At 34.7% G+C, this 13,187-nt stretch overlaps 1 protein-coding gene across 1 annotated transcript in view; it reads left to right on the top strand.

The window, feature by feature from the left end:
* The first annotated feature begins 1,977 nt into the window (after positions 1 to 1,977).
* The window catches only part of LOC145246496 (uncharacterized), an 87,900-nt gene continuing 76,690 nt past the window's right edge, over positions 1,978 to 13,187 (top strand). Inside the window, exon 1 of the mRNA XM_080108114.1 lies at positions 1,978 to 4,043. Coding sequence (XP_079964240.1) covers positions 2,617 to 4,043 — 1,427 coding nt within the window. The 5' untranslated portion in view covers positions 1,978 to 2,616. The remainder of the gene's footprint in view (positions 4,044 to 13,187) is intronic.

Genomic DNA, 13,187 nt, shown 5'->3' with positions numbered 1-13,187 from the left:
GATTAAAAGCGTTTTAAAATAAAGGAAAAAGAGACGACGAACGGAAGAGAAAAATTAAAGGAGAGGGGGGAGTCAGCTGACCGGTTTCGCCCTCACTTTCTCAAAGCTGTACTGAGGGATTTTAAATATGGGGGAATCGGAAATACCTTTAAATGGAATAATGATATATATATATATATATATATATATACATATTATATATATTATTTTATATATATATATATATATATATTGTGTACAGAAAGTTGTTAGTTGAGACAGATCATTGGTACCGTCGGTTTCAAGCCCGATAATAAGGCCCGTTTAAGATATCCTTATCAAGCTCTCTTCAGCCAATATTCGTCTACAACCCTTCCTGTCCATAACCTATTATACTTTCATAAGTTCATTTTCTGTAGGCTGTTTTTGAACCCAATCAACGACGGGTACTTTTGCTTGAAACCGACGGTACCAATGATCTGTCTCAACTAACAACTTTCTGTACAGAAAATATAAATACGCTCTTAAAATTTGGATTTTCCTTTTAATTGAGCACTCTGCTGGAATTCTTTTTCCAAAAAAACTAATCATATATATATATATATATATATATATATATATATATATATATATATATATATATATATATATATATATAATATAAAGCTGAACGTCTGTGTGTCTGTCTGGTCACGATAGGCTCCTATATGGTTGACTATTATAGAAAACTGAGCCCATAAAATGATAGAAGATATATCGAGACACAGAAATGGGTATGTTTGATCTGGCATAATGATGATTCATAAAAATGTTGGGGTCTGCGTACGCGCCTGGTTATAAAAGTATGGAAATAAAAAAATTAAAAAAATTAAAAATAAAACTTTTACAACTGTTTTTGATATAGATGTACATAATAATACTTTGATAAGTATATTTTAACTTAAATAGGGATGATATGATAAAATTGTGGTTCTGCGTTCACGCCTGGTCTCCATAGAATGGAAATAGGCACAAAATTTAATAAAACCTTTTCATATCTATCTGCGTAAGTATACTTTGATAATTATGTTTCAGTTTGAAGAAATATGGTATAATAAAATTATGGGGTGTTCGTTCGCGCCTGACCTCCATAGAATGGAAATATGTCACAAAGTTTAACAAGGTTTTTTTTTTTTTTATATATAGATCCACAGCATATTGTGATAAGTGTTTCTGTGTGAACAGATATTGTATAATAAATTATTAGGTTTATCTATTTTATTTTTAATTTCATCATATTTTGCTTTGGTTTTGATACCCCCAAATTCGAAGCTATCTCTTTACAACCCTTCCTGTCCATAACCTATTATACTTTCATAAGTCCATTTTCTGTAGGCTGTTTTTGAACCCAATCAATGATGGGTACTTTTGCTAGTATATATATATATATATATATATATATATATATATATTTATATATATGTATATATATATATATATATATATATATATATATATATATATATATATATATATATATATATATATAGCAAAGTAACGAAATATAAACATGTTTGTTTTATTTCTATAATGAAAATACCTGCCCATTGAGCACCTACCTTGAAAAACTTTCCCGGAAATAAAACATGAATGTTTCTGTGTATTTTCCGTGCAGTAAGTATATTTACCTACCTACAAATTATCGTTGCTCATTTATTAATCAGTGTTTAAGTAAATTGTAATATACGTATATAAATATGTAAATGATATGTCTAAATACACGGAATAATAATAATAATAATAATAATAATAATAATAATAATAATATATATATATATATGTATATATACACACACAAACATATATATGTATACATATATATATATATATATATTACCCTCTAATGTATATACATACTCGCACGCAAACACATTCACACACACACGCATATGTGTGTATGTGTTGTATGTGTGTGGCTGATGTTTTGTGGTATATACCCCACTACAAAAGAGGAGTGAAACTTGGTCCACCGTTGTACGCATGCGTACCTTTCACGAAGTTTGACAACCGCGCACTCGTCTAAAGAAATACGACGTTTTCTCATCACTCAGTTTGTTTTTCTTCTTTTTCCATTTATCAGTAGCATTTCTGTTGTATAGCTTGTTTATATACTGCAGAGGGTAATCTGTTTCATATAAAAAATAGCCAGAGAGAGAGAGAGAGAGAGAGAGAGAGAGAGAGAGAAAGGCGAAAGGGAAAAGAAATAGAAAGAGAGAGAGAGAGAGGGGAAAAAGGATGACACACAAGCTCATTGGATTTTTAAAGAAAAGTTCGGTTATTTCTTTTTAAAAAATTATATCAAATATTTCCAACCGCAAAAAAAAAAAAATACTTTTCCGAATTAAAAAACAAAAACAAAAAAAAACAGAAAACAAAACAAAACAAAAACGCTAAACACTTAAATGCTTTGTTGTTTAAAAAGAAGAAAAAACAAATATAAAAAAAAATTGATGAAAAAAGACACCTGTTGGACTGTAAAGGCGAACTTATTCGGTTGTTGACTTGTAGAAAAGAAGAGGGGAAAAAGAAAAGAAATCACCGACAACAAGATATAGAAAACGTATTTTTCCTTAAAGAAATAAAAAAAAAAAAACAAATATGCTATTCATGGACCGTTTAAAAAAAAACACTATCAAGCGAAAATACAAACTATTCTCTGTTTTGTTTTTATTCGGACTTAGCGCCGAGCTCGTCCACTGTCACAATTTACCGCAAGAATATAACATCCAGGGGCTGGGTGTATGGGATGGACTTTACAACACCCACTCAAATGTTACTTCTTTCCTGGGAATCCCTTACGCAGAACCGCCAATAGGAAAACTACGTTTTGAGAAACCCCAGGCCGTTTCCTTGAACGGGTCTCTGAATGCGACCAAAATGCCCCCCAGTTGCATGCACACCAATTCCAAGTCATCGACCCTTGCTCCGACCATGTCTGAAGACTGCTTGTATCTAAACATTTATATCCCGAGAAATATGTCTGAACCAAATGCAAACCGATCCGTAATGGTATGGATCAACAGTGAAGAATATCTGTTTACTCCTGACATGAAAACCCTCGCCAGTAAAGGTGACGTCATTGTGGTCAATGTTAACTATCGTCTCGGAATTTTCGGATTTTTAAGTACTGGAGACGCCACCTTCCCAGGAAATGCCGGCCTGCATGACCAGGTGATGGCTCTGAAATGGGTGAAAGCAAATATATATGCTTTTGGTGGGGATCCGGAGAAAATCACGATTTTTGGTCAGTCTTCTGCAGCTGTTAGTATCTATGTGCTCATATCAAGCCCGACCATTACAAATGGATTATTTTCCCGAGCTATCATGCAAAGCGGTATGGTTGGAGCGATAACAAACCCTGGGAAGGCGTTCTGGCTAGTAGCAAAGCTTACTTCCTGCCCCCATATTCATCTACACGGACAAACTCACGCCTTTGCACTTCGTCAGCAAATAGAATGCATGCAAAACAAAACCACAGAAGAGCTTTCGGGTGTGGAGTTGAAGCCAAACGCACCCATATTTGGTCCCATTATTGATAAAGTTTTCCTTAATAGTAGTATTCTTGAACAATTGGCTACGAACAAGATGAACATCCCTACTCTTATTGGACTTAATAACAACGAGTTTGTTTTCAATGCCAACGATAGCATCGAAGACATAGATGCACTTAAGAAGCATTTATCTTCATTCGGGGGGCAGACATTTAATAATCTGTCTGTAGAATTAATGCTATCCAAATTCTTACTAAAAGATCTGCAGAAGACTTATATGGACGTAATAAATAGCCAAATGCTGGTGTTCATCCAGAATGTAGCTATTCGCCTCTCCGGCGCTAAAGATGTATACATGTACTTTTTTAATAAACAACCATCTTTCTCAACATCGCAAAACTACGCCGGCGCTCGCAATTCGGAGGAATTACCATTCATATTTGGAAATGTATTCAAAATGCCATCAACTACATCGGGCGAAGAAATGCTGAGCAACGACATGATATCTATCTGGAGTTCGTTTGCTCGCGACGGGTAAGTTGACGAATTGATTTTATTGCAACTAAACAGTTTTATACGGTATAATCACGTTGGCAGACATATTCTCCTTTGATCACCGAAGTGAAGCAAAGTTGAGCCTAGTCAGCACTAAAATGAGTGACTATTTAGGGATTCCAAGTGCTGTATGAGCTCTCTGCTAATCTCGGCATTGTTTCCAGTCGTGGCTTAGTGAGGGATGCCCTTTTCTCTACCCTGCAACCTCTCTCCCACAGAAGAGACGTTGCGAGCCTATCCTTGTTTTATCGTTATTTCCATGGCAGGTGCTCGTCTGAACTCCAATCTCTGGTCCCCCCCCCGCCAATCTTTCACGAAAAACACCCGTCTAGCTGAATCCACTGTGAAAAATTTTCCCCACTCTTTATCTGTGCCTAAATCAAAACGTAGATTCCATGAACAAAGCTTCTTTCTTAGAACTGCACGCCTGTGGAACTCTGTTCCGTCTGCCTGCTTCCCACCTGACTACAACATGGATGTCTTCAAGTCTTACGTTATCAAATTTCTAATGAACCGCCCCCTTAAGTAAACACTTCATTAAATCTCCACAATAACGTACTGTACTTGCAATAACTTTTATCCCTGGCGACCACCGTGTAAAAAAAAAAAAAGAAAGTCATCCTGAATTTCTTCTTGCCACTAGACTAAAGCAGTAACGATATAGGAGAGGAGTGGTTGGAAATTGCGCAACTCTTGCCTTAGAGTTACGCGAGCAGCTACCATTACAGGGAGTATCCATTGTCTCTTGAGACTGAACGAATCTATCGAAATAGTGTTGCTTAAATGGCGGATACTCCAGAATGTTTTCACCATTATGGTAATTGCGTCTAAAGACGTTCTATTATAACAGTTATTACATTTGAAAAGCAAATAGTTTGAAATGACATGCAGCTTAAGAATCTATTATTTATTGCTAATATTACAAATCAACACTTATAAGTTATATATGTTTTATTTTACATTAACAGGTGATTATTTTCTTATTAAAAAACGCTTAAATTTCATTAGATGCCAAATAATTTATGGATGAGATAATGATTGTGTTTCACATAACTTAATAGGTTAAAATATGATATTGTTTAATCATGCAAACTGAGCCATATACGCACAAAATGAAAACGAATTGATAGGAGTATAGATGGATGGATAGATTAGACACGAATTAAGCAATATTTTCTGGATTGTAATTATTTCTCAAGACGCAGTACGATAAAGCTTTTAAAACATTGAACGGAATCAAAATCATGTAATGGAATTGAATAAGAATGAGTGTCATACATTAAGTTTTGTATGATGATATATTGTTTTTTATGTCTGTAATACTTACAATCAATGAAAGACAATTCTAGAAATAAAAATAAGAAAAAAGGGTTCTTGGCCTTCGGGCCAGGAACAAAGTGTAGTATCTGTTCTTATGTTGCAGTTCACTTTTTCAATCACTTTTGGTCTCGGTTAGTGGAGGAGAAATCGTTCATGACAGTACATGACTGATGCATTTTCTTCAGTTTTTGTTGCTAACAAGAGTGACCCTTCTTTAAGGAGCTGGTTTCCTCCCACATTAATAACCAACCTTGTGTCTAAGTCTGCCCTCAGGGGGAGCCAAGCAAAAAAAAAATGCTTCTGATATCTTCAGGAAATTAAGCCTACCTCTCCTGGGTCGGGTATTTTTTTTTTTCGTTTTATCAAAATCCAGAAACTTGTTACTATTTAGAGCTAGTGTCATTCCATTGTAAATTATTATCTATGATTTGAATTTCCACCGCGATGTTATTTAAACATTCTTACATTAAAGCAACTAACAACACTTACTTATTGGATCACGCATAATAAAGATTTAAGTAGGTTAAAATGGGCTCATTTTGGTCCCTAGTATATATATATGCATATATATATATATATATATATATATATATATATATATATATATATATATATATATAATTCCATTTTCGAAAATAAGGGTTGTTGCCTGGTGAGGTCTCTAGTTAGTAAATACTAGTAGATCGAAACATGCTCATGACTGTGTAGCAACAAACTACTGCTTATGTAAAGACAAATGTAACCTGCTCTACTTCTGTATTGAGCACTCTTGTATGAACCTCGTTATATTTCACTGGTTACCCTACCTTTGGTTGGTTGGTTGTTTTTGTTTTACGGCATATCAACCCTTTTCAGGTTATTTAATGCCGAATCCAAAGATTTTGAAAAAAAATTTTTTAATAGAATATATTTGTTGTTTTCAAGTCGGATTCTATTTAACCCATAGTTGGGTCCCTAACAGGTACTACCACTCCGGGCCAAAGTGGACCTGGGAGCAATGGCAATTAAAGGGTGACTCCACACTCCCCAAAGCCCACAAGCTGGGGCCTCACCACTGGATATAGCTTAAGGTCATACCCAGGACCCCTACCTTTGGAAAATAATATATATATATATATATATATATATATATATACATATATATATATATATATATATATATATACTCCTTGTAATGGAGACTATACAATCAGTCTGTAGTAAATCAGGCCTTTTCGTAATCAGTTGCACATTGTCCCTGAACCGAGATTGCTTGTGTCCAATGACATTTAAAAGTTCAGGATGATTTGAAACAATTCCAGACCAAACATAGACGCACTGACGTCATTTTAGATTTTTCTTAGTTTCACAACCAACGCTTTAGAATCCCACCTCAGCTCTACAGTTGATAGAAGAATATATAAATTCCGGATAAAAATTGTACCTGGCACACGTAGACCACAGTAGATCATGTTGTTTTGACACCGAAACAACCAAAATTCGTTGGAGGGCATTACCAATCAGCATCGGAAAAAATAAGCAAGTATGACAATATTAGTAGTTGTTTTAATACGATTTTTTATAAGCGCGACAACCAGAAGAAAACTAAATAAATGTGACAACACTCTCCAATGAACGAATGGATAAACATATCAAATAACGGTGCATGCAGTGGAGCATGTATCACCGCCATGTACCGTTTAATAAAATACGTACAAAATGAAAAATAATACCCGTGTATATACATGCGACGTGGAAATGTATGGAAGCAAAAGTCTATCATTTTCTTTGCAATTCAATGCTAAAATCAGCTCTTAAATACGTAAACGAGTTTTTTTTTTACATAGGCGTCACCACTTATCAAGGCCGATAGGCCACTCAAGGATAAGCGTTAAAGAGTATAGAGTAGTCAAAAGGACAATATAGTAATCGATAGTAATGGAAGTTCGGTAAATTTGTTAACTTAAGTGGAACGGCTCATCAGAAACTTGTTCACGTTGGAATATAGTAGGGTAAAAATATAGTAGTGTAAAAAATATGTACACGCTCAGCGTTTCAACCAGACAAATCTATTTATTCCTGGCGCAGATTTACGTAAAAAACCGGTAGCCGCCTCCCCTATAAAAAAAAACAAGTAACCATTGCCTAAATGGAATAAAATAATGAAACAAATTAACATGAAAACTAGTTTGTGCTTCAACATAGACATTAATAAAAAAATTTCTTCAAGATAAGAATATTTCTTCATTATTTCCTGTTCCGTATTATAATATTTTTTGCTCGTTTTCAAAATTAGTGATTGGTCCAAAAAATATACCAGTTCTTAATGATGCCCACACCCTGCTTTATCTACCCCGAATCGCACAAAATATTGATAAATTATATTATTTCTTTTAGCGAGTGTGCAAATATGTTGTAATTTTGTGCAAGTCTATTCATTCATTTAATTAAGTGTGTTATGTCCTGTCAAAATTCGATCAGCCTTTGTAGAGAATGAATCGCCTCTATCTCACTAGTACCGAATGTTTCGCATTTTATAGCTTTCATATATTTGCTTATTTTTTCGATACATTTGAAAGAAAAAAATAATTCACCTAAATGCTAGTTGCGAATAATTTTTCATTGAGCAATCTGGTGTGTTCAGATAGGTGCCCACATATATACTTTCAAAATATAATTATAGACGAATACGTGTTTCCTCATTATATGATTCATCAATGTGACTGAATTTAACGCAAACCCCTGAAGTCTGTAACTCTAGAACTGAGTTTATCCTACTTTTCCACCTTCTCTTTCTCCACTGACTCTCTCTCTCTCTCTCTCTCTCTCTCTCTCTCTCTCTCTCTCTCTCTGTCTCTCCCTGTCTCTCTCTCACCGTCTCTCTCTGGTTGCTCCTCCTTTAAGTAGTCCGTCAATTACCCTTTAAAAAAGTCCGAATAAAATTTACAAAACAGCTAATCTAGCAATCTTTGACAATAATATGAGAGTGAGCTTTTTCCCATGTAGCCCCGTTTTCGGTGATCATTATAATAATGTATGAGCATTTTTGCAATAGTATAAGAAAGAAACTTGTAGTAATTAAGATATGCAGTATTTTTAACGGGCGAAATAAATCAATGAAAACAAAATAACATTGTTTGTCAAAAGGCGGTAGATTGAAGGAGTAAATAAAAGTTTTTCTCTTACAATGTGATTTTATTATTACTAATCAACTATGTAGCAGATCATTACTTTCTAAGTATGTATTAAACATTAATTTACATCATTTTGGTAAGTTCAATATTTAAAATACAGTTTTAGAGAAACGTGAATAAACTCATATTTGTTGCGGGCTATAAGTTTTTCTGCACCCCAAAACTACATTTTACGCTATTAAAAAAAGCATCAGTTTTATAAAAACACTAGCATTTAAGCCCGGCGTTGCCCGGGTGTTTGGATGGTGTACGTTAAGCAAAAAAAAAAAAAAAGAAAAAGCGGTCAATTTTTTTTTATTTTGACCCCTATTATGACCCCTTAACATTTATTGTTTTGGAGTCAAATCAAGTTATTAAGTTAGATCAATGTCCAAGGAACCTATATCTAAAATTCAGACCCAAAATTGTCGGAGGAGTTTGGTAGAGTTCTCAAAGGTCAAATCGTTGAACTTTGACTCCTTAAAAGCCAAATTTCAGATCGAAAACGGATTACATAGATTTCCAAAATCTCAGTACCCTGTATATCAAATTTCGAGTCTTTAGACATAAAGTTGACAGAGCTGTTGCGTAGGGAAATGTACACAGACAGACACACACACACACAGACAGACACACAGACACGCATACACGTTCACTTATATATATATATATATATATATATATATATATATATATATATATATATATATATATATATATGCTTAGAACGGGGAGAAAGGTGTGTTGAGAACGCGATATATAGCGAGCCGATCAATTAATTTAAGTTTTTTAAAAATGTATTTAATGAAATTTTCTGGATATGCAATCCCACTCATTTCTGGTCCGGATAATTTAACTGGAACTCAGTATTTATATAAACGTTTATATCCTCTATCGACTTAAAACTTAATAAGAAGGATTCATTTATGCATATTTTTATGGAACTGTTATATCCAATTTTTTTCTTTAAAAAAAATCATTTTTGATCCAACGAAGGATCGTAACTCCTTAAAATGGATGTCTAATTAAACGCATACCATCGATAGTTTATTCCAAATGCAAATTTGCATAAGATAGTAAAATTGAACCCGCATCCTTAAGGACAAGCACTAAAGTAACTCACGCAATGTTGTTGGTTATCTGTTTAAGATTTGAGCTATAATTATATCACACAAATGAAAAGTATTGTCTAAATCTGAACAGCTTTTATTGATTCCAGGATCATACAAAAAGTGTGCAAGGCAAAACATACAATGGATCAGTGATTAACTACAGGAACTGAAAATCAGGCTGTTCCAAGTTCGAATGTAGTGCGGTCTAGAGAAACACTTTCATCAAGCTTACACTTGACCTTGAGTTTTCCTCTAAAAACTGCCAGTATAAGTCTGTAACAGAAGCTTGCCAATAAACATTTTGTTAATTTTACCACCGTGTGTATCTTGGTTATTACCAGCCTGGTAGGCGACAACACTGGAGACGATGGTTTCGAAACTTACATTCCTATAACAGTGGTGACGATTGATTCGAAACTTACATCGCAACAACATAAACAAATTAGCATATTAAACTAACAATAAGACCTATCTAACTTCAAGACACACTGGTTACTCATGAGGGAAAATTATAAGAAACAAATAAATGGAATTAGGAGGGGATGTAAGAACTCATCGGGTGAAATATTTAAAACGTTTCTAGTCTGTATATTAACATTCTATTAATGGTGAACATTTATCTCCAATAATGTTAAAAGTATTTCATTAAGAAGATAGTTCAGTCCAGGGCACAAATAAGATATGAGACACCACTAATGAATAATATATTTCTCTGTTAAAGTAAGAATTTAGACAAGGCGATTTTTTTCAGTTTGTTATCATGCGAAATCTCGAACAACTGATAAAAGTGTTTTACATTTATATAAAGGGCGACCCACTTTTATGATCTTAACGTAGGTATACGTAAAAACAACAGTTCGCAAAAGGATAGGGACAGTTATTATCTCACTTAATGTCAAAAAGTGCTTTACACATACACTTGGCTGATATGTTGCTGTCTCAAGAAGAAATATCTGAACGAGGATTCAGCTATAATACAACCAAAAGTATTACGAAATTTACAACTACAATTCTCCTTACTCGCCATTGGTTTAGTCGAGTCTCAGTAAGAATTCTAAACGATCAGAAATTGAAACAGTCCTGAGATACGCGAATGGGGAATTCGCATATTCGTTATTTATCCGATTTATAGAGTAATACGCCTTAGTGCTAGTTAACATTATAACAACAGCATATTAACCAAATATTACTTTGATTATACTTGACCTATAATCTTTGTTTCTTGATTGCTTTCGCATGAAATCAGTCGTCCGCGTTCTATGACCTCACATTATCCTGATGAAGGGGCTGAAGGAGGTACTCAACTTTACTCAGGAGTCTCCAACAGACTAGCAGAGAGAAGGGGGCGCATAGCATTTTCCTTTGACAGTATTGTTATCCCGTCATGCTATACAACGCCTAGCATCTCCAAATGATCATCCATCTTGTATTAGCCCAGCTCATCGTTGCTTAACTTCAGTTATCTGGTGGGAACCTTTGTGTCAACGTGATCATGCCGTATATTCTATCCATAGTTTCGTATGCCGTTGTGCTGCGCAGAAGATCATTTTGGGTACAATTATCAGGAAACTGTCTAGTATGGGCACTGCTCGGATAGAAAGAAACTGCAATTTACTCTCTTTAGGACTGCAAAGAAAGCTGTGACAATACATCAAACATTGTCGCGAAAGAGCGTGAATGGGGTTGTGAATGATGACCAACAACGAATTAATGAATGCCCGGAAGGAGAGAGATAGATAAAGTCATAGCTGTCAATGCCTGTACCAGGCAAAACACCACTTCAAAGAACGAATAATCTTAGTTATAAACAATAATATCATAATAAACGTGAAATAAATGGCACTTTAAATTTTATAAACATAGGTGCCTCTTGAAATGTTAATGGAAACGATAGTTAAGAGACTATTCATATTAAACTGAAGGTTTGTAGCACCGCAACAAACCTTCAGTTTAATATGAATAGACTCTTAACTATCGTTTCCATTAATTTGTCTTTTATTCCTGATATCACATAAACGATGCTTCTGAAAAAAAAAGGAATACTCATAATTCTCTCGGCCAGAATCTATCTATCTAGCATTTTTCGTTGGCTAGTTTATTTCCTTTAAATAGTATTTTAGCCCCTTTCATTAAGTGGGTTGATGCCTTGTCTGAAGCGATTCTCGCCTCCCACCAAAAAAAAAAAAAAAAAACACTGACGATTTCCAAACTACAACGCTTTCCCAAATATCCAAAAATTCAACTGATAGTCTGCTCATTTTTTTCCTTCAAAGTCATTTGTCTTTACAAATGAAGTGCGCAATTACGAACAGTGTTTTTTTTTTTATCACGATACAAATGAGTTCTCTTGTGCGAAATATGCCGCTCGCTTTAAGGCTGGTAAGCTTTCGTTGGTGGCTCCATTGTAATAGTAAGCGATATGGGTTTTCTTTTCAATTACCAATGCCCAAGAATAATATGTAGAATTTAAGTTAAACAAAGCGACAAAAGTCGCCAACCTAATTGGTCCTGAACTGTCATCTAAGTTTCAGCCTCTGTCCTATCGACGAAATGTAGCATTCCTCTGCCTGTTCTACAAGTACTTTGACGGTGAATGCTCCGAGGAACTGCAAGCACTTGTATCCCTTCGACGTAAATACCCCCGACAAACCCGACAGGCAGCGAAATCCCACCCCTTCACAGTTGAGATCCCTAGATGTAAGAGAGCCTTCTACTCCAGTAGTTTCTTCCCCTGAACCGCTAGACTTTGGAATTCCCTTCCGGGTTCCTGCTTCCCCAACTATACTGACATGCAGAAGTTCAAGTGTAACGTGGACCGACATCTTGCTGCCCAACTCCCTACATTGTACCCCTGTAGCTTATATACCTGATAGTAACCTCCTACATCAAAGTAGCAATGTGCCTTGTTTGGGTTTTAAAAAATGCCAGCTATAAGGTTAACGTGACATTCTAACAATAACATTTTAAACCTACCAGACTGATAAATTGTTTTCTTTTCAAACTGATGTGTAACATACCGTCAATTTACTTGACTTTAATATTCAGCTACATGTCTTTGAAATTAATTAAGAATGTGCTATTTTGTGTCGAGCTTCACCTGGAGAGACTATCAAAAATGCTATGACGGAGAGATCGTTTTTAAAATTTTTGAACGCATGTAAAATAACTACGCCTGTTTATTATTTGAAGGCTTTAAAATTCAATCGTCGGTTCAATTTGTATGACACTTTCCCAGCCTGGTTTATTTATTGTGGAGTTTGCAATAAATTACCATATATAATTCATTGCAATTGTTAGGCCATTGTGTTGGTGAGATTAAATGGACTCTCTTGTTTGTACGAATGTTTCATGTTTTAGCATGTTATTCATGATTTTGGACAACCATAAATCGAATAACAAGTTTCCAAGTTTTCGTTTTCCATTTTATAATAAAGTCATATTACGCCTTTGAAATTTTACCACGAAAATGTTTAATGACATTGTGCGATCGGGATAGATTGTCGAATGAGTTACATAGGTGTAAAATTCAAGCTCAGTCA

Source organism: Euprymna scolopes, chromosome 24 (assembly GCF_053919585.1).
Source record: "Euprymna scolopes isolate OS-2025 chromosome 24, ASM5391958v1, whole genome shotgun sequence".
Classification (NCBI taxonomy): Eukaryota; Metazoa; Mollusca; class Cephalopoda; order Sepiida; family Sepiolidae; genus Euprymna; species Euprymna scolopes.
This window is presented reverse-complemented; position numbering and strand designations above follow the sequence as displayed.